Below are 22,212 nucleotides of genomic sequence, written 5' to 3'. Positions count from 1 at the left end.
CTGCTCTCCTAGATGGGCTGCTTTCACAATAGCTTACAAAGTCCACGTCTTCCATATTCATGTAATTTATTCATTTATTTATTAATACTACTCTCCTTAAAAAGTTCTTATGTAAAATTTTATGATAGAAGGCTTTACTTTTACTATGAACTCTTTAAATGGACAGCTTTGTACCATAGAATCAAGAATGATCACTGGCAGATTAGTACCAAAAGGGTTAATTCTATCAAAATTATGGTTTCCTGTTCTTTTACCTTTCAGAGAATTTATGATTGAAATAATTTGAAGTTGTTATGGCAGGAGCAGGATGCCCATCAATAAATGCTTCTGTTATTTACAACAACAACAACAACAACGATGATGATGATGATGATGATAATAAATAATCCACTCAAAAGAAAAATGGCTGATGAGAGTGGGAAAAGAGAGGGAGGATGGAAACAGTCAAGAACTAGTCAGAAATGAAATACAGAGAATGAAAACCAGAACAATTGCTGAAAGAGGAATTAGGAGATGGAATATGGAAAGGAATTAAATCACAAGATGAATCAGCTAATTTGGATTAACCCTAGAATAATTCACGTTGAAGAAATTAAGGATAGCTAGTGCAAAGCAGTTTATTGGATTTGATCAACTAAACTGGCATAGAAAAGCAACATGTTGAAACATGTATGACTAGCTGATTATTAACTCAATGAAGTCTTAAAGATCATACTGCATAAAGATATTAAGATTAACCATATTTCTCAGATCATTATATAATACAGCAACTACCTCATCAGGGCTTACTTCAGACAATAACTTTTATTAAAAAATAGCAATTCCATACTTTTTTGGTTACCTTATTTATTTATGTCACATTTGATGAATAACAGCATTGCTGGTCACTGGTTTCCAACTGGCCAATCACTGGTTTGTTGCATTTTTTGAGTGACAAGGAAGTGCTTAACTCAACGCAGAACTAATATCTCAAAGGATTTCATTTCCAAAGTACCAGTTTATAGTTTGATGTTTATATCCTTCACTAATATACGTTGGAGGAAGAGGTACAGACACATACATACATGATATATATGTATCATCCACTGGTACCATGTGCTGTGCCATGTAAAAAGCACACATGGTGCCACGTATAAAGCACAGATGCTGGTACCACATAAAAAGCACCCAGTACACTCTGCAAAGGTGGAGGAGTAATGGTCCAGTGGTTAGGGCAGCGGACTCGTGGTCAGAGGATTGCAGTTTTGATTCCCAGACCGGGCATTGTGTGTGTTTATTGAGCGAAAACATCTAAAGCTCCACGAGGCTCCGGCAGGGGGTGGTGGTGACCCCTGTTGTACTCTTTCGCCCCAACTTTCTCTCACTCTTTCTTCCTGTTTCTTGAGTGAGGAACTCTGCAAAATTTAACATTTCCCTCAATACTTTTTAGTAGAGTTACATATATTCTTTTATCCTTTTACTGGTTTCAGCTAAAGGCTGGGGAGCATGCTGGAGCACCATGAACTTTTACAAGGAGAAAATTGACTGTGACTTTGAAGTTTTAGCTTGCTTGCTTTCATTGACTGTTTGATGAAGGCAAACAAGCTGAAACTTCAAAGTTACTGTCAACCTTTTCGTTGTAAAACACACACACACACGCATTTCTGCATACTCTTTTTTTTACTCTTTTACTTGTTTCAGTCATTTGATTGCGGCTATGCTGGAGCACCACCTTTAGTCGAGCAAATCGACCCCAGGACTTATTCTTTGTAAGCCTAGTACTTATTCTATCACTAAGTTACGGGGACGTAAACACACCAGCATCGGATGTCAAGCGATGTTTGGAGGGGACAAACACAGACACAGAAACACACACACACACATATATATATATATATATATATATATATATATATATATATATATATATATATATATATACATATATACGACGGGCTTCTTTCAGTTTCCGTCTACCAAATCCACTCACAAGACTTTGGTCGGCCCAAGGCTATAGTAGAAGACACTTGCCCAAGGTTCCACGCAGTGGGACTGAACCCGGAACCATGTGGTTGGTAAGCAAGCTGCTTACCACACAGCCACTCCTGCGCCTAGTTAACGTCTGTCAAATTCCATTCACTTGGTATGAGCTAAACTGGGGTTAAGGTAAAAAATAACTTTTGTCTTTGCTCATGAGACTAAACAGTGAAACTGAACCTAAAACCACGTGGTCGTTGCAAGGTAAACTTCTTAACCACGCAATCAAACCTACATGAATCTCCACTGCAATTTGCAAATGCTGAAATGAAATATTTTGTTCTCTTTCTGTCTTTCATTCCTTCCTGGTGATGCTGTCCCAAACGTAAAGCCACGATCACAGTATCTAAATGCAGCTTTGAAGATGAAAGATGACAATGTAGAGTGTGACTGAAGAACTCATCTACGTACATTAAGATATAATTAGCTTTATAGGTATTTTGGGTTTAAAACCAAATTTATATAGCATAAACACCCATTAACCCAAATACTGTGGTTCTGACCATTAATTCAATTATCATAGGAGATAGAAAGAAAGATAGAGCCAGATAGATTGATAGATAAATGGTGTGAAAGAGAGAATGTGTTTGTATGTATGTACATGCATGAGTAACTGGATGGACTCCTTGTAAAAATTCCCTGTAGGTTTAGAGATACTTTACTGCAGTCCAATATATTGATATTTATTAGGCTGAACCAGATATATAGATGGTCTGTTTCTTGAGAAAATGGTTGGCATTGAATGAATATAAATTTTGTTTTAAGATCCCATCAGGATGCTGAATTTTGAAAGTCTTATACTGTGAAAACTGTTTGTCAATTTGAACTTAGCACTGGAAGTTAATATGATGGTTATCAATTTTAATAACATTGCTACCCACAGAAACGGATTATGCTTTTCCCTGGTATGTATTTATAGCAATATTGACTGAACCGTCAAGATTTGGATAAACCAACAAAGGAGCCTCTAGAAATAACAGTCAAATACTCCAATGTCTCAAAAAAAAAAAAAAAAAAGTAGAATACATGGGATAATGTAGTCATAGATACTGCTATCATTATCTTTTACTGGTTTTAATCACTGAGATATGGCCATGTTGGGGCACCACCTTGAAGGTTTTAGCAAAACAAATCAACATCAGTAATTATTTTTCCAGCCTGGTACTTATTCTATCAGTTTCTTTTGCCGAATTACTATGTTATAAGGATGTAAACAAACCAACTCCAGTTGTCAAATGGTGGTGGTGGCAAACACTAAGGCACACATACACACATGTATATAAATTAATATAAGCAGCTAAATGCAATATAAAACCACAAAGGAAAAATTTAATTGTCACTAATTGTGACTGAGGGTGCTGAATAGCACCTATATTGCTAGAAATAATAGTTAAAACCCTTCAAGCTGCATAAGCGCACATTTATATACATTGACAGGGGAGATAACTGTTTCATAAGCAAAGCTGGAAAAGTACTGGACTAGTTTCATCTGTTAATTGCAAACTCTTCAGCAGTTCCTATCTCATTGCTCGGATGGTTCAGCTAAAACCCTCAGTCAGTATTTATATTTACCATTTTATGGCTGATTTAGCGAAATGCAAATGTGTATACCAACACACACAATCTATGGCTCAGTGGTTAGAGTGTCGAGTTCACAATCATGAGGTAATGAGTCCGATTCCCAGACCGGGCTATGTGTCGTGTTCTTGAGCAAGACACTTTATTTCACGTTGCTCCAATTCACTCAGCTGTAGAAATGAGTTGCGACGTCACTGGGGCCAAGCTGTATCAGCCTTTGCCTTTCCTTTGGATAACATCAGTGGCATGGAGAGGGGAGGTTGGTATGCATGGGCCACAGCTGGTCTTCCATAAACAACCTTGCCTGGACTTGTGCTTTGGAGGGGAACTTTCTAGTTGCATCCCTATGGTCATCCATGACCAAAAAGGGTCTTAAGATATACAATGGGCTTTTACACAGTTTCTTTGCACCAAATACACTTATCAGGCATTGGTTGGTCTAGGGTTATAATAGAAGATACTTGACCAGTGCTGGTCTGTGGTTAAACAGCAGCTTCCTCCATGATTGGAAACAGCATTATTTTTGGTTAGAAGACAATATTTCTTCTACATTTTCTTTATTGTTCTTGTACTTTTTTCAACACAGACACTTTAAATAAACGTTATTAAGATATTCTAATGAAGAACAAGTCTGAAATTGGTATTATTAGCAAGAACAAGCCTAACAGGAAAATGGGTCCAGTTACTTCATGTCAAGAAGGTGTTGTTATTGTATAGAAAGTAATTCAAAATATTTCAATTTTAAAAAGTTATCTTTAGAGTTAAAACAAAGATTGCCAGTTTTGTAATCAGAGAGAGATTGTTAAAATAATGAGGTAAAATGAAGTGTGAAATTTAAAAACTATTTAGAGAGCTCTTCCAATAAGGTTATTGTATACGCACACATGCATATACATGTGTGCACATGTGTATATGCACATACATGCACACTTCTGTGCACATGCACACACATGCAGAGTTATTTTGCTTGGATTTAGATCAGCGTTTCAATGTAGATGTATCTCGATTTATAAAATCACAAATTTCTTTCTGCTTTAAATTCGAATCCCAACGAAAGACTAAATTAAAAGTTAATTTGGAGTGTCAGATGAAAGGAGAGAAGAATACACACAACTGCATAGAAGAAAGAAAATATTTGTGTTTCTTATGCTTCAGTTGAGATCAGGGGAGAGGGGGAGAGAGAGAGAGAGAGAATTCTATTATATTGCCATCTTCAAAATAATTGTGCAGTGAACGTTTGAATTCTTTTTGCATTTAAATCATTTAATGGTTTGTACTAGGGTACCCAAAGAATTGTTAGGAACAGTGATTAAACAGTGATTTGTTAAGAATTAAAGACTCTATGCCAAACATTGAATTAAATAATGAATCATTCTATAATAAAAGACCAAGGAAATTTCATAAACTTGAAACTGAATCATGTTAAGAACAGAATTCAGATCAATGCATTTGTTTGAAAATCTTTCAGAGTTAATATAGAAAATCTTTCAATTTATTATTCTGGATTGTGGATGAGATATTCATAATCAATTGTTAATAATGGATCCAAAATTCCAAACCAGAAAACCTGAAACAGTTTTATTTGATTATTAAGGTGCAGGCATGGCTGTGTGGTAAGAAGCTTGCTTCCCAACCACATGGTTCTGGGTTCAGCCCTACTGCATGTTGTCTACTTTAGTCGCAGGTTGACCAAAGTTTTGTGAGAAACTGAAAGAAGCCTGTGTATGTGTGTGCATATATACACACACACACACACATATATATATATATATATATATATGTATATATATATATATATCATATAAGAGGAAAAATAAAACCAAAGCAGAACAAGTGTCTCAAGTCATTTAGAATAATTTAATTAAGGTAAGGTGAATTTGAAGTCTTACAGCTGTTTCTGGGATAACTCAAGTGGTAGGTTAACATGTCCACGCACTGGGCATTCCGTCATCAGAGACGAGGCATGAATATTTGAGACAGGGAAAATTTAATTTACAAAGAATAAAATTCACACTTTATAAGGAAAAAAATAGAAGAATAAAGAGTAAAGGTAGTTAGAATATAGGCAGGACAGGAGAATGATGTTCACAACTCATCTTTTTCCAGAGGATATGAATGGAACCCTAATACGGATCCCTAGATCCAGCCTTAGCTGTGATCTTAGAAGCTAATGGTCGACCAGCATACCTATTGCTTTAGATCACACGTGAATTAAAAAACGAGTTGTACCTGTAATTCAAAGGGGGCCAACCTTGTCACATTCTGTTTCATGCTAAATCTCCTTGAGAACTTTGTTAAGAGTACACATGTTTGTGGAGTGCTCAGCCGCTGCATATTAATATTATGAGCAGACTGTTCTGTTGATTGGATCAACTGGAACTTTTGTTGTTGTAACCGACAGAATGCCGGTTGCTGGTACTATGTGAAATGAAGTGCCTTGTTCAAAGATACAATACATCACTTGTTCCAGGAAATAAATGCATGATCCTATGATGAAGAGTTGAACTTATGAGCCATTAAGTTACACATCTTCACAGGTGCAGGAGTGGCTGTGTGGTAAGAAACTTGCTTCCCAACCACATAGTCCTGGGTTCAGTCACACAGAGTAGCACCTTGGGCAAGTGTCTTCTACAATAGCTATGAGCTGACCAAAGCCCTGTGAGTAGATTAGGTAGATGGAAATTGAAAGAAGCCCATCATGTAAATAAATATATATATATATATATATATATATATATATATATATATATATATATATATATATATATATATATATATATATATATATATATACACATACATATATATATGTGTGTGTATGTATTTGTGTATCTGTGTTTGTCCACCCCACCATAGCTTGACAACCAGTGTTGGTGTGTTTAGCAGTTCAGCAAAAGAGAAACCGATAGAACAAGTACTAGGCTTACAAAGAATAAATCCTGGGGTCAATTTGTTCAACTAAAGGCAGTGCTCCACCATGGCCACAGTCAAAAAAATGACTGAAACAAGTAAAAAAGTGAGCTGTGAAACGTACATAATAAGTTAGAAATGGTGTTTGGGTATCCTATAGTGTTCAGTGAAAATATTAAATTAACAACTGTAGAGCAGAAGCTACCTAGTTTGCTTCAAATATAATTAACTGCTTGAAATCTGAAATATATCTATTTCAAATTTACAACTGCAATTATGTGAAAAAGCTGATATTTATGTAGGGTTTTCTAAAATCCATGTAGATGTAATTAACACCAACATAATCATGAGTAGAAATTTAAAAGGGGGGAAAAAAGGCTTAAAGACGTTGAGAAATTATTATTAATAAAGTATGGTTAATTTTTATTGCTTTTGAATAATCTCATTAAGTGGAATTGAAATACCAAGAAATAAATTGAAAATGATTAGTTTCTTAAGTATAAGGCTTCTGAAATATTTGTTTCACTACGTGGCTGAAAGTAAAGTTGTGTGATTAAGAATTTCTCTTTAGAATCTTGTGCTCTCTGGTTGATTTCTCTGCACAGCACTTATGTCAAAGTGTTTTCTACTATAGCTTCAACTCCATCAATAACTTGTGAATGGAATTTGGTAAATGGAATCTATATGGAAGCTTGTCATATAAGCATGTGTATATAAATATATATGATATGTATTTCTTGCTAAACACTGAAGAGGAGGAACTAAGACGGTAAAATATTTTCAACAAGTTAGGTAATAACTTGCTGAAATGCATGTATATTTTATAAAGCATAATATCCCAAATACATTTTCTTTACTTTACCAATACTATGCATGTGTGTGTGTGTGTGTGTGTGTGTGTGTGTGTGTGTGTGTGCACGTGTGTGTATGCATATATATGTGTGTGTGTGTACACATACACATATTTATGTTATTTAGCAAGAAATTCAATAAGCAAAAAGCCCTTGTGATATTTATTCAGCTGAGTTGAGGCAGAATCCCTTGTCATTCTTGTCCTCGTAAGTAGAGAACTAGGAACCTGTAGCGGAGTTATGATATAAAGTTTAAGAAATAGAATTGTGAGAAGTTCTTCTTTTAATGACTCTCCGGAGAGAAAGCACAAAGAGGATTGGTAAAGCACTGTTTAAGACAGAATTCAGTTCACTGCCTTCAGCGGAATCAATATAATACATAGTATAACACCGAGAACTGAAATACAAGAGCAATTTGAGCTTGTCAACAAATCTGGCATTCAAGATAAATCTTAAATACAATCAGAAAATATTCACTTACTTTTAAGTAATAGACCAAAAGTTCATTGAGAGAAGGATCAGCATTTAGGTTGACTAAATAAAAACGGCTCTGTTCAACTTTGATTCCAGAAGTCTGGACAGATATTCCCATATTTTCCAAAGCCTTGTGTCTTTCCTAGAAAGAAAATAAATAAAATAGAAAATTAGATTTACAAAGGTAATTCAAAAATATGTAAACCTAGAATGATTTTAAACGAAAATACTTAACATTGTATAAACATGATACATATACGTGTATACACACACACACAACAAAAAGTACCTTTGAAGTGCTGTTCAAAAGGGAATTTATCAGAACCAATGTATACCACATTCAATCTATAGAGTGTCACCTTTTGGCCATGAATTTGTATTAGTCAACATTAACAAATTCTGTTCCACATCTTGCATTCAAATTAAAATGTAAAGATTCTTTTATGCTAGAGGACTATTAAAATCTGACTGAACTCATCTTCAAACAGGAAGTTACGATAACTTTTGATAAAGTCTTTGGACTAGAAGATCTTTGATGTATTACAAATCAAACTAATTTGCTGCCACTAGAATAACGAGATGGTTGAGATAATTATGGTTTCCAGGCAATGACTACATCATCACACGAACTACAAATTTTCTAAGAGCCACATCTTCACTTTTTTAAAAAAATTCTTTTTATTCCCTCCCAACAGTAACAGTGTATAAAATGGATAATAGCAAAAAGATTACAGCATTTACATAGATTTGGTGAGAAAAACGAGGCCAACACACTAATCATAATTTAGTAAAGTTACAATTAGTATTATTGAGAAACATTTAATTCTTTGGTGTCATGGGTACTTTACTATCATCGCCGACTAAAAAAAACCTCATTTCGAGATTTGAAATACTCCATATACTTTTAATGTGAATACTGTATGAAAGAACAGATTACCAAACAGAAAGTATTTAACGATAACAACAACAATTATTACAGCAACGAAAGTTGTTTACACTGATGAAAACATCAATTGGAATATTCACTGAACAAAACTGCAGGTAGATCAATGAGAATAAAAGAAATTAACCAGATGGCATCAATACACCTGTCAACTAAAACTCATGAGAGTACTTATAGTGGAAGTTAATTATCTGAAGTGAAATCAGTAATTAGAAAGACAGCTTATTGCTAATGACATTCTACAAGAGAAGTCTAGTCTTGAATATTTCCAAGCTATAAAGCTGTAGCAAGTTGAAACAGGATTGCAGAGAAGAGCTAAAATTGTCTGAAAACACTAAGCAATATGAAATATTTTTCATCAGCACCAAAATATGTGAGTGAAACAATAGCAGTCTAGCTATTTAATAGTAGTGGGCTAGCTGTGAAGGCAGATGGCTTAGTGGTTAGGGTATTTGGTTCACTATCATAAGGTCATCGACTTAATTCCTGGTAGCACACTGTGTCCTTTAGCAAGACACTTTATTTCACATTGTTGCAGTCCACTCAGCTGACAAAAAATGCATTGTAACTGTATTAAACTTGCTGGTTTGGGGAAGCTTGGAAGAATTCAGAAGAACTATGGGTACTTCTCTAAATGAGATATAAGTAGTAACAATACAAGACAGTAATATTTTTGTCACTATAACATGGCAGTTCTATACAGAGCTACGTTATGACATTTTAACCTCAGGAAAACATCTTTTCCAGCTGGTTAAGAACACACAACCAGTGTCTGATATAATGTGAGTAAGGGTGCGAATCACCCCTCTCCAGCTTGACAAGACCAGTAGATCATGGTTTCTGGGTCTTTACCCATCCTTGGTACTAGTGAAAACTGGTTTATTGTGGGTAGAAAGGTTCTGTTGGTTAGGAGACAAAATGACAGCTGGAAGCTGAGCTAGAAACAGTATAGCAAGTGTGGGTTGATACAGTTGGAATAAGTTCAAAGAACTGCATTTATTTCTAAAAGTTATATAAAGGTTCTCTCCACACAACAAAGTTTGGCTACATGAAATGTGATAATGCATATAATGAAACATGAATAGTGAAAGACGAGTCTCCTAAATGATTAAAGAGGTAGAGGATACCATGTTTTTAATGTTTAATTTGAAGTATATAAATTGAGAAATTAAATTGGCAGGAAGGTCTTTAGATGATTGTGTGTATGAGAAGCTACCTAGTCTGGAATAAACATGTACATGTAGTCTTGCTCATAACTGATTCTTTTATCACTGATCCAAGGTAACATGGTATGCTCAGTTGCAAACCATGTTATGCTTATTGCAGATTGATCTGTGATTAATGCAAGTAGGCAATGAGTCGAAGATTCTGCTTGTAGTGCAAAGATATGCCCCAGCCAGCATTCACAATGCTCAGCTAGTCTGAATGTACTGACTATAACTTGCATTTACTTGACCAAGCTGTGAGGCTGCATATTTTTCATATGGATTTACAAACTCATACCCATCAACATGGAACCAATGAACAGAATAAATAGAAAGGACCCTGATCCTAAAAAACAATGCAGATGAGTGTGTTTGCTAGAGGAAAAAGTAGAGATAACCATGAAAATACTTGACTGTAGAAGCTTTGGGCCATTTGATATTGATGAATCTACCATTCATTCCATTTACAAAGTGCATAGAGATGATTCAATATCACTGATTTATTAATCATTGTGTTCTGTTTGAAACTAAACCTCTGTGATAAATGAGGACGAATGTATTGCAAATGGCTGGTGCATTTTGGACAGAAAAGTGTAATTTGTTATCCAAGACAGAAGCAGGCCAAGGATTTAGTAATATAATATTGTAGAAATTATAACAGACTGAAACATATAAAAATGATGTATTGTAGATGTGTCTACACATGATTGCATGAATTTTTAAAGGAAAGACAACAACAACGATGACGGTGATTAATTATTTTTACATGTTTTTTTAATTTTGTCCACATGAACGTTATTGAAATTAAGGCTAGTTCTTAGATTTTCTTCTATGCATAATACATTGTTGTTTTATTAACATATGGACAATAGTGTATTTATAAGAAAAAAACTATTATTAATACAGCTTGTCTTTGTAATATCTGTAGTATAATAACAGTTGAAAGTGAGGGGGGTAGAATTATGATAATGTTTTTTTCTAAGCTGGCATAGATTGGACAAGTTGTTATGGTTTGAGTCAACTCTTATTCAAAGTTATAGCATTCCGAGATGAACCAGAGGATCATGTATCACTTATATACAAAAGATATTGTAAAAGTCATTAAGCTGAAAGTATTGAAATTAAATATACAAACAAAATATGCAGCCTGAGAAAATAATGATTTAGTATTTTCTTGGAATAATGGGAGATATTGTAGATTGCAGAAATGAAAACAAGTGAGTTATGCCAGCTAGCTTACATCTTAGAACACAAAATCATATCAGATGACAGACTTTGCTTTCATCACATAATATGATAAGGCACCCTGGTATCTTTACTGTATATTGATAAACCTGTACTGCATCTTCAGTCACTGCAGCCCACCTGAAAAATGAGTCATGTGAGGTGGAGGTGGCTGTTACAGTGAGTGTTGCTGGCCATTCTCTGTGGCAATGCCTTTGCAATCACATCTGTAAGGGGCAGTTGAACAAACCATTTCTTCTGGGATGTACAACCCTTTACTCTCTCCCCACCATATTCCGCTACTTAATGCTCCCTCCTCTTTTTTAACTTTTTCTTTGTTTCCTTGGTGAGGTAGTTACGGGGGTTCTTTTTTTCTCAGTAATTGAATCTTTTACACTTTAAAAGTTTAATCTATCTTTTCTTCCTGTTAAAATATGTTAAAAAAATGTGGTTCATTAAAAAAAAAAAACTGTAGGGATATCTATAGCTATTTACATAGAAAAAAATTAAATTAAAACCTAATACATTAATTAGCAAGTTGTTGAATTCTGTTATCTCCAAATCAAAAATAACATACCAAGAATTTTATTTTCCCAAGAACACCCACTTCGCAGTTAGAAGATGTAAGGGACATAATCGATGATTTACTTCATCAATATTCTATAACACTTTTAACTAACTGGATTTCAACATGGAAAAGTGAGGTGAGTGTGTGTGTGGCGAATTAAGTGGTTGCGGTCTGCACTACTGTAAGTACAGCAGGAATAATGCCAAAGATTGAAGAGATGCCGGGTATTTGTTATATTTATTGATTACAAGGAAACTACTCTCCTTTTTTACGTGTCTTGACCTGCAGTAATTATGAAAGGATTAGTAGGGCTATAAAATGAAAGCTCATTTTTTGGCCTCTTCAGAATTGAATACGAGAAAGAGAGAGAGAGAAATAAAGAGAAAGAGGGAGAAAAAACAGAGAGGGGGTGGGAGGGAGAGAGAGAGAGAGACTACTGAAAAAGCTAGTGATATAAAATTCCTGCTGTTAGCACTACTAACGTAACCAGCAAAAGAACCTTTGTACTGTTGGCTGACATGCAAAAACAACAACCGAATCTTCAAAATATACCTTGTTATTTTAAAGGAAAGTTGACATTAATTAATGTAAACCAGCGTTTTTTCTCAACCGGGACTCCCTGGAACCCTAGGGTTCCACAAAAGGTTCCTAGGGGTTCCATGAGAAAGAATGAGATAAGCTAATTTCCTGATTGTAATATTACTACACATGCATGGCATATTTTGGCTATTGTAATATTGTAATATAGACATCATCCTATTTAACCTATTATGTTATCAAAATATATAACAACCATTGGGGATATATTTGGCAATGTCTTTAATCTATGGATATTATATATATATAGGCGTAGGAGTGGCTGTGTGGTAAGTAGCTTGCTTACCAACCACATGGGTCCGGATTCAGTCCCACTGCGTGGCACCTTGGGCAAGTGTCTTCAACTATAGCCTCAGGCCGACCAAAGCCTTGTGAGTGGATTTGGAAACTGAAAGAAGCCTGTCGTATATATGTATATATGTGTGTGTATATGTTTGTGTGTCTGTGTTTGTCCCCCCAACATCGCTTGACAACTGATGCTGTGGACCATTGACAGGAGTCCATGTTAAATATGTTAAACATAATATGTTTATAATATGTTAAAAATCAAATGTGAAATGACTGGAGACCAAACAGTAGGCACATATTTTGATGTAAGTCTTTTATTGCAATGAGAAGTATTTCTTTTGTTGGCCCCATTTAGATGGAATGGGTTTTTTGCTGTGTTCAGTTTAAGATCCAATACTGTTGATGTTCTGTCTTAGGGAGGGTGTGATTGCTAAGTTGTGAGTCTGGTTATATTCAACCAGGGGCATATCACAGAAGTGTAGGACCAAGAGTCTATTCCCCAACATTGGCAAGATAACATTATCACCAGCCACAAAAACAAGGGAGACAAATCTGTATGTAGCTTTATATTTAAACAACAGGAAGCAACTATTGGCTCGCACACAATTCTCAAACCTAGGAAGCACTGTTTTCAACAATTTTACACTAAATGAGGAGATTCTAAACGATCAAGGCTCAAAAAACAGTTTTTCTAAATAACCACATCAGCCTCCATACCAAAGTTATCATCAACTGTGCACTTTGTTTCTATTCTCCAGTATGCATGTAAAAATATAGAATCCACACACAGCTAATACAGGCACTGGAGTCCTTTAACATCCATTGCCTCTGAAAGATCCTTTCAAGTTTCAGGAACCTAGTGAGGTAGGATAACACACATAGAAATCCGACTGGATTTTCATGTGTGAAATCACATCGATTCACCAGTAACAGTGAATTCACAACTATCAACTATAGAGGCACCAATTGAGATTACTCAGACATGTGGTGACTATGTTTGCCTCATGTTTTTCTTGTAGGATGTTCAAAGACCAGTTACTTCATGACCGATGTCTAGTGGGAGGCCTTCCTCAAGAAAAGTGAAAACCCCAAAATTCAAAGACCAAGTGAAGAATAATTTGAAGAAGTGTAACAATCACCCTTTAAGAGTTTGAGACACCATTAATACACCACTCAGTTTTGGAGCCACACTAATGGAGAGAAAAATACCTAGAAGCAGAGAGAGAGAGAGAGAGAGAGAGAGAGAGAGAGAGAGAGAAAGAGAGAGAGAGAGAGAGAGAGAAAGAGAGAGAGAGAGAAAGAGAGAGAGAGAGAGAGAGAAAGAGAGAGAGAGAGAGAAGAGAGAGAGAGAGAGAGAGAGAGAGAGAGAGAGAGAGAGAGAGAGAGAGAGAGATCCATGCTGAGTAATAACAGGCCTTTCCCAACCCAAATATTTCCATATCCATGACTGGAGCTAGGATGCACAATCATTAAAACAACCAATAAATGGAGGAGAATATTCAGCATCAGATTCAATCAACGATCACAAATATTTAACCAGATCTGCTGTGAAATGGTTCGAAGCTGTTTTATCTTTGTTGGAAGTGAGGTTGTCTTCAAGCATCCAGTTATATAATGTCTTAGGTGAGGCTGAATCTATTACATTGCTTTGTATGAAGGTTCTTGTGAAAGGTAGAGACTATGATGTTATCTTTACCCTCTTGAATTCATATGTTTGACATATGAATTCAAGAGGGTTCTCTTTGTGTAAGACTTGTGCTTTGTATGTAGTGTTTTAGAAACTCTCTTCAAATTGTGGATGTCTTGCAATCTCTGATGTAGTTTCTGGTGATTGTGTTGGCCAAATTTGTTGTCCATATGGTTTTGGGTGAAAAGCATATGTTTATGTCGATAATGTCAAATATCTTGGTCAAGCCAAGAGATACTGTGTGAAAATAGGAGTTTCTTTTCGTTGGCACCTTCAGTGATGTTAAATGTTATGTAACATGATTAAGGTGGTTTGTTTGTTTTTGAATCAGTGATCAGTGTTGATGTGGTGTGTTAGGGATGTTGTTCATGAGGAAAGGAAGTATTGCATGACTTTTATCAAGTGTTTTAGCAATGATGACACATGTCTGCATGAAGTACCTATATTCCATGTGGCTTAAATATATGTATTGTTGTTGTGTCTCCATCTGAGAGGCATAATATTTGTGTTTAGTAAGTTGTTAAAGAGTCATGCAAGAAAAATGATTGCATTGGGCCTAAGTTTTTGAGTCTGAAGCAATGTTGTTATTGCTGTTTATAACCACAGGTCAGCTCTCAAACAGGCCTATGATCAAAAGTTGTCTAATCATAATCACTCCACCAACTTTTAAACATTGTGTCCAAGACTGCATTATTTAATGTGACTTTCACAGTAGAGTGCAATTTGTGAGCAATTTGGCTACTATTTCTAGCAGCCAGTGTGACCATGAAGAGGCTCACTTAAGTGGCTTGTCTGAAGCTTATATTGTCTGTCCTGGTAGAATTATGGCTACAGCTTGCATTGCTTGTATGATGTTTATTATGATCTGACATACTTGCCTGAATTTAATTTTCTATCAAAGATGACCAACAATGGGTTGCAGCTTTCAACTTATTAATAAAGAAAATATTATAATAATAAAATATAACTATCTCCATCCTGTTTTTTTTTCCACCTTGACAGTCCGTCCACCTCATAATGTTGTTTCATTTCTGCATTCAACGTTTTTTTAACTACTTCTACCGTTCGATACAAACGAAAAACATAAAATCTATAATTTATTTCACAGAGACTAGCTTATGGGAACACCATTAACTACATTCTTGTTCACTTCCTTCTAATGCCAGAACTTGAACAAACACATAAAGCAAAGTATACGATCATAAAACTGCCAAAAGATTTCATCAATAAAAGGAAGATAACTCTTCCAAAAATATTTAGAGTTATCTCCCATCAGCTTAACTATTTCAGAAAACCGTTTTCTATTATTTTATAAAACACGATATGCAAGGGTAACGCAGTGCATAAACGAATTCTTAAACTGATAAGAATTTAGAGCTTCAACAAGGAAAGCGGTGAATAAGTATGGCAGCAATTATGCAGGAGAGAAAAATGCATTGCTTTTAAGAGTAGCATATAATGCAGCTAAATGGTTGTATTTATATTTGTAAATGAGTTGTGTGTATGCATATTTTGCATCCGTGTGTATGAATGCTAGAAAGATTTCAATTTGTGCTAACCAACATTATTAATGCAGTTAAGTCTTTTATAAACGCCACAACTTCGATACACTACTTAACTCTGCAGCGCTGGTGGTGAAAGTATATATATGCATGTATGTGTGTGAGTGCATATCTTTATATATATATATATATATATATATGAGAAAAAGTTAAGGTCTTTAATAGGTCTTCAGAGAAAAATATTTTATGCATAGAATTTCTCAACATTATTGATATGCTAAATTCTTGTTTATTTTTTTTTTTCTATATAAAAAGAGAAATGAAAGGAAATGTAGATTTTTACAATAATTAAATTCAAAAGAAACCTTAAGATATGCACAGGAATTAAATTTCCTCTCATTAAAATTGAACAAAATTTCAACAACAAACACTACAACAGTTACAATACATTAGTTGTAGTGGAGAAGAGAAATTTTGAGTGGCAGAATTTCAGAATGCTATAACCATCACCGAAGATCATTATCAATCAAATTAATTTAGCATACAGATCAATAATGATTTTAGTTCCTAGAAATTTCTTTTTATACAACAACCAAATAAACAACCAATAATCTTAGGCTTTCCTAGTTTTGATATTTTTGTCGATTTATTCACAACAAATTTTTGTATGTTTTAAGTTGTATCCAAACTTCCATAGCAATCAATCTTAAATATTTATTGATAAAATTTTAAAGCTATTCCTTAATGAAATATAATGTACTTTGTCTTGATTAAGAGGTCAAGTTACAAGATTCGTTAAGGAATTCGTTATAATGCAAGACAAGAAGTGTACTGAGGTGCTCATAATGACTAATAAGGACTACAAACAATAATGAATAATGACAGATTTAGGAGCCATTGATCCTAGACAAACCAGCAAAAGGAGCCTTTAATTTGCCACTCAGTTTACTAGAAACAACAGCCAAATTCCCCTAAATCACACCCTACAATCTTAAAAACAGAGTAATGGCAATAAAGTTCAATAAATGACACACATACAACTGGAGCATCTATGGCTGCAAGTCTGCTTAACCAAGACAAGCCTGGGGTTAAACAAGAAACCCAGGTCTAGTATCTGTTCCTGACATCAAATTAGAATTGGGATCATAGAATGAGACAGATCTGTCAGGAATGGTTGTGTGGTTAAGATGTTCACTTCACAACCATTTGGCTCTGGGGTTGATCCCACTGCATGGCACTATGGGCAAGTGTCTTTTACGGTAGGCTCAGCTTATCTAATACTTTGTGAGTGAAATATAGTAGATGAAAAATGGTTTGGAAGCCAGTCATGTAAGTGTATGTGTATGTGTGTGTGTGTGTGTGTGTGTGTGTGTGTGTGTGTGTGTGTGTGTGTGTGTGTGTGAGAGAGAGGATAGAGTAATGAAGAAGGTAAAAATGAGCATTTGATACAATTGGTGGAATATTATATGAATTGAAGTTGGCACTACAGATTTCCAAACTCATGGTTCTACCTCTCCGATCCTTGGACAAAATATGACAATTTGATTTGGGGACAAGAAACCCGAAGCTTTCATTTAAGCACAGAGGCAGACTCACACACACAATCCTAGTGAAGATGTGAGGCTGTACAGGAGAAGACTCATCCAATATAAGCAAGAATGGAAAAATGATGATAATAAATGAAATGTAGTAGTTCTTCAGAACTGCAAGGTAATGAAGCAGAGGCAATTGAGATGTTGTTGGGTAGTAGGGAATGAAGGCAGCATATGTACTTACTGACATTAAAGAGAAAAAGGGCTATTTGGAGAGATTGGTGAATGAGGAGAATACATGAGAGAGAGAGGGAGTGTGTGTGGATCTAGTGAACCTAACAGAAGGACTAGTCACAGAAGTTGGCAGTGTTATGAACACAAGTGTAATTAGGAATACGAAGGTAGAGGAGGCAGCTGGAATGTTGGGTAAAGTTGCTGAGATGTTGAGAATATCTGGTGAGATAGGTCATGTAATAGTTACTTGAACTGTCAATCAGATACTAAAAGGAAATTTCATATTCGATGACAAGCATAGTAGCATCATGTCAATTGCATTAAGGGCAAAGGAGATTCACTAGAGAGGTGGGGGGGGGGGGAAAGTATGGAAGCATCAAGTTGATGGATCAGATCATGTTATGAAAGAGTTATAGGTCATTTGATTAGGAAGAGAAACTAATACTGCCTTCTTTAGAGGGAGACAACTACAGGAGAAACACTTAGCTAAGAGAGAGTCACTATACCTAGCGGTCATCAATTTGGAAAAGGTCTATGAAAGGGTTCCATACTCCCTACCATTTCTCGTCTATGGACTCTTTGATTCCTATGTTACTCTATTGGACCCCCATAGCCATTTGATGCATATAAAAAAAAAAATCCTACTATATTATTCTAATTAAATATTATTAGGAAGTATATAAAAAAAATAAAGATATTTTGTGTACTGAAGAGGTATAAGCAGTTCATTGCAGATAGATTTAACAAGAAATTCTTGTACAGACCTCCAAGGGCCATATGGATCCCAGTCAATAAACCCCTGCTCTAATCTATCCCTGGCTAATATCAGATGGTAGGAGTGAGGGGTGGAGTAAACTGCTGATTGTCACTGATATGGTGGCTATGTATTGATGAAGTTTGTTTTGGCAGAGAATGGTTGGTAGTATAACTAAGGCCTGAGCATCCTAGTATGCTGCACAAAGACAAGACAACAGCAGTAATGCCAAGAAGATAAACACAATTATTACGGAAGTGTAAACCATGGAAAACCAGCATATTTTGGAGCTGTTACAACTGGACCCAGCTTACTGCAGTGGCTGCATCAATGATAGAGTGCAGGGCAAAATAAGCCAGGCATTCCTTGACAGCATTAATGCTTATCAGCCTTATTAGAAGGATTGATACTGCCAACATCACACACATATGTAAGTATATATATGTGTGTGTGTGTGTGTGTGTGTGTGTGTGTGTGTGTGTGTGTGTGTGTGTGTATTCATCCAATTTTCTAGCTGATGGAGGGGAGAACGTCCAGTAGTGCAAATTGTCTGCAAAATATGTATAACACACACACACACACACAGAGCAGCCTTCTACACAGTGTCTTATTTCTTTATTGCCCACAAGGGGTTAAACATAGAGGGGACAAACAAGGACAGACAAAGGGATTAAGTTGATTACATCGACCCCAGTGCATAACTGGTACTTAATTTATCGACCCCAAAAGGATGAAAGGCAAAGTCGACCTCGGTGGAATTTGAACTCAGAACGTAATGGTAGACGAAATACCACCGCTAAGCATTTCGCCCGAAATGCTACCGCTTCTGCCAGCTCACCGCTTTCTACACAGTGTCTAATGGCCAAATTCCAGTGATAGTACGTTGTTCTTTTGAAGGGTATGGTAGAAGACAAGAACTGAAGCTATTGCACAGTTACATTGAACCTGGCGCACACACTTGCAAAGAAACTTCATAAAGCCACACACACACACACGAGAGTAGTAATCTCAAAAATTACAATGCAGCAAACATTATGACTTTCAGTGAAATATAAAGCATAGAAAATAAGAATATAAGTTTATTTCAGAGAGCCTCTTTGTATAATTTAGCAATTCTTGCATTTAACACACACACACACACACACACACAAAGTAAGCAAAAGAATGTGAATAAACCACTTTTATATTATGCAAAATATACATGACAATAGTTGGTATATTCAATTAGATGCTTATCTGAATATCAAATCACTCACATTTGCCCATTCTTAATAATGGACAAAAGAAAATGAATAAAAAACTGAAATTATATATACACACATTAAATATACTCAAACACACACGCACATTAAATATGTATGTATGAAAACATGAAAAAGTGTTCAATAGAACTTCACGTAGGAAGAGCGTTGATACTAATACATGTTAATTTATGTGAGTCATATACGGGTCTCACATGTGTGTTTGTTTGATTAGCACTTTCTGTTGGCCATTCACATCAGTCAGTTTCCAACCAGAGAAGAATGTATACAGTCAACTTCAGGGTGGATTAAGAGGAACAATGTGTGTGTGTATATGTGTGTGTATGTGTATAGGTGCAGGTGTGGCTGTGTAGTAAGTAGTTTGCTTCCCAACCACATGGTTCTGGGAAAATTCCCCCTGTGTGTTACCTTGGGAACGTGCCTTCTAATATATCCTTGGGCCAACCAAAGCCTTGTGAGTGAATTTTGTAGATGAAAACCGAAAAAAGCCCATTGTATCATCATCATCACCGTTTAATGTCTGCTTTCCATGCTGGCATGGGTTGGTCAGTTTGACTAAGGACTGGCAAGCCAGGAGGCTGCACCAGGCTCCAATCTGATCTGGCAAGGTTTCTACAGCTGGATGCCCTTCCTTAGTGAGTGTTTTTACATGCCACCGGCATGAGGGCCAGTCAGGCGGTACTGGCATCGACCACACTCAAATGGTGCTTTTTACATGCCACCGGCACAGGTGCCAGTCACATCGGTCATGACCATGACTTCACTTGACTCAACAGGTCTTTGCAAGCACAGTTCATTGCCCAATAATTGAAGGGTGCTCTTAAATGGGCCGGTTATGCTACACTGGCATAAGCCATGGTCTCACGTGGCTTGCCAGGTCTTCTTATGTATATATATATATATATATATATATATATATATATATATATATATATATATATATATAATCTGTGTGTGTGTGACCATGTGCCGTCAATAATGATGGTTAATTATAGTATTTTATACATAAATAAGGTACAAAATAAGGTACATAATAATCATGCACAGAACATTCATATTCTTCCCTTGTACATGCACTCACATATACTCACACAGAGTTGAAATGCTGATTTTTTTTCACCCCTTCCTTTCTCTCACTCCCTCTCAGTCAGGGCTATTACTCTCACTACTTCTCCTTCACTGGATTACTATTTTCTCTCCTCGTCCATGTCCGGCATGATTCTTGACAAATATATACATACATTCAAATATATAAAAACACTACGCCCATTTTTATATTAGGAGATTGTGTAATAGCTCTTTCCCTAAAAGTTTCATAACCTGATCCAACAGCTTCCTATCTCTGCAATTTCCACTCCAATAATACATCTCTTGTATGATGATGTTTCTATGCAATCATCAGGTATGATACTTTCATGTATTACCCAATTGGCTATTTGGATGACTAAGACAAACCCTACTTTGTCAGATACTTTAATCAAATCAGTGATTGACAGACAAACTGCTATTCAAGCCATTGTATCCTTAATCACTTCATCTACCATAATGCTGTCAACTTGGATGGTTGGTTCCTCTGTTGAGTCTACCTGGGAGCAGACTCTCACTCATATGCATTCTCCACATTTAACAGCCTCTCATAGCGGCATCTCCATACCTTTTCTTTTTCAGCATCAGTAAGCACATGAGTGCCATTATCATTTCATTACACACTTCTCCTTGACAACATCTCTATTCTCTCTCCTCCACTGCCAAGCAATCTAGAATATCTCACAACATATACAAACCTCTCCCATGCTAAGTACATCTCGAGTCTAACTAGTCTCCTTGCATTTTAATACTTTTCTTCTTTTGTTGCACCCTTTCTTCCAACCTTTCTAAGCATATCAAAGCTTTTATGTTTCTATCCACACACACACACATAAAACTATAGTCACACAGGTCAAGATTGCATAATATAATAGCCATAACCAACATTAGTTTCAAAATATACAGTGGCATTTTTGACAGAGTCAATGTATTATTTTTCAGTAATTTTCTAAACATGCATAGCTGTAGCTATGCATTACATTATTAAGCACTATAGCACACACACACACACACATGTTGCATTTTGTATATACAAATATGATCAAAATTATACAGGATGTTGTGTTGCATCGATGGAATTTCCATATACAACATTTTGAATGTAAACAGATATTAGGTTATGGAACATATTCATTCACTAAATCTTCTGCCAAGTTGAATTTTTTTCAGAAAATTTTAAACATTCATAATAATTTCTATGAATGCATGAATTCTATGCTTACATGACATACAATAAATTTGTCAGGAGGTTTTTACTTTACAAGACATAAACAATTATACAGCCGCAACTATTATATATATATATATATATATATATATATATATATATATATATATATATATATATATTGGCTGAGTCAGTCTCTTGTTAGTCTGAGTTTTCACATAGAATAACAAGAGACTGACTTGAACAAAATAAAACATCATTAATCTCTACCATGGTATTAAGTACTCTTTTTTCCAACAGTTAATACAAAGCAGGTGTGTGTGTGTGTGTGTG

At 35.6% G+C, this 22,212-nt stretch overlaps 1 protein-coding gene across 50 annotated transcripts in view; it reads right to left on the bottom strand.

The window, feature by feature from the left end:
* The window catches only part of LOC106881370 (kinesin-like protein KIF13A), a 692,738-nt gene that overhangs the window by 194,993 nt on the left and 475,533 nt on the right, over positions 1 to 22,212 (bottom strand). For all 50 annotated transcript variants that reach the window (XM_089350407.1, XM_089350417.1, XM_089350419.1 and 47 more), the window contains one exon: positions 7,837 to 7,971. In XM_089350407.1, the coding sequence (XP_089206533.1) occupies positions 7,837 to 7,971 (135 nt within the window). The remainder of the gene's footprint in view (positions 1 to 7,836; positions 7,972 to 22,212) is intronic.

This window comes from Octopus bimaculoides, chromosome 4 (genome assembly GCF_046866305.1).
Source record: "Octopus bimaculoides isolate indiv1 chromosome 4, ASM4686630v1, whole genome shotgun sequence".
Taxonomy (NCBI): Eukaryota; Metazoa; Mollusca; class Cephalopoda; order Octopoda; family Octopodidae; genus Octopus; species Octopus bimaculoides.
Note: the sequence above shows the minus strand (reverse complement) of the source record. Positions and strands in the feature narration are given on the sequence as shown.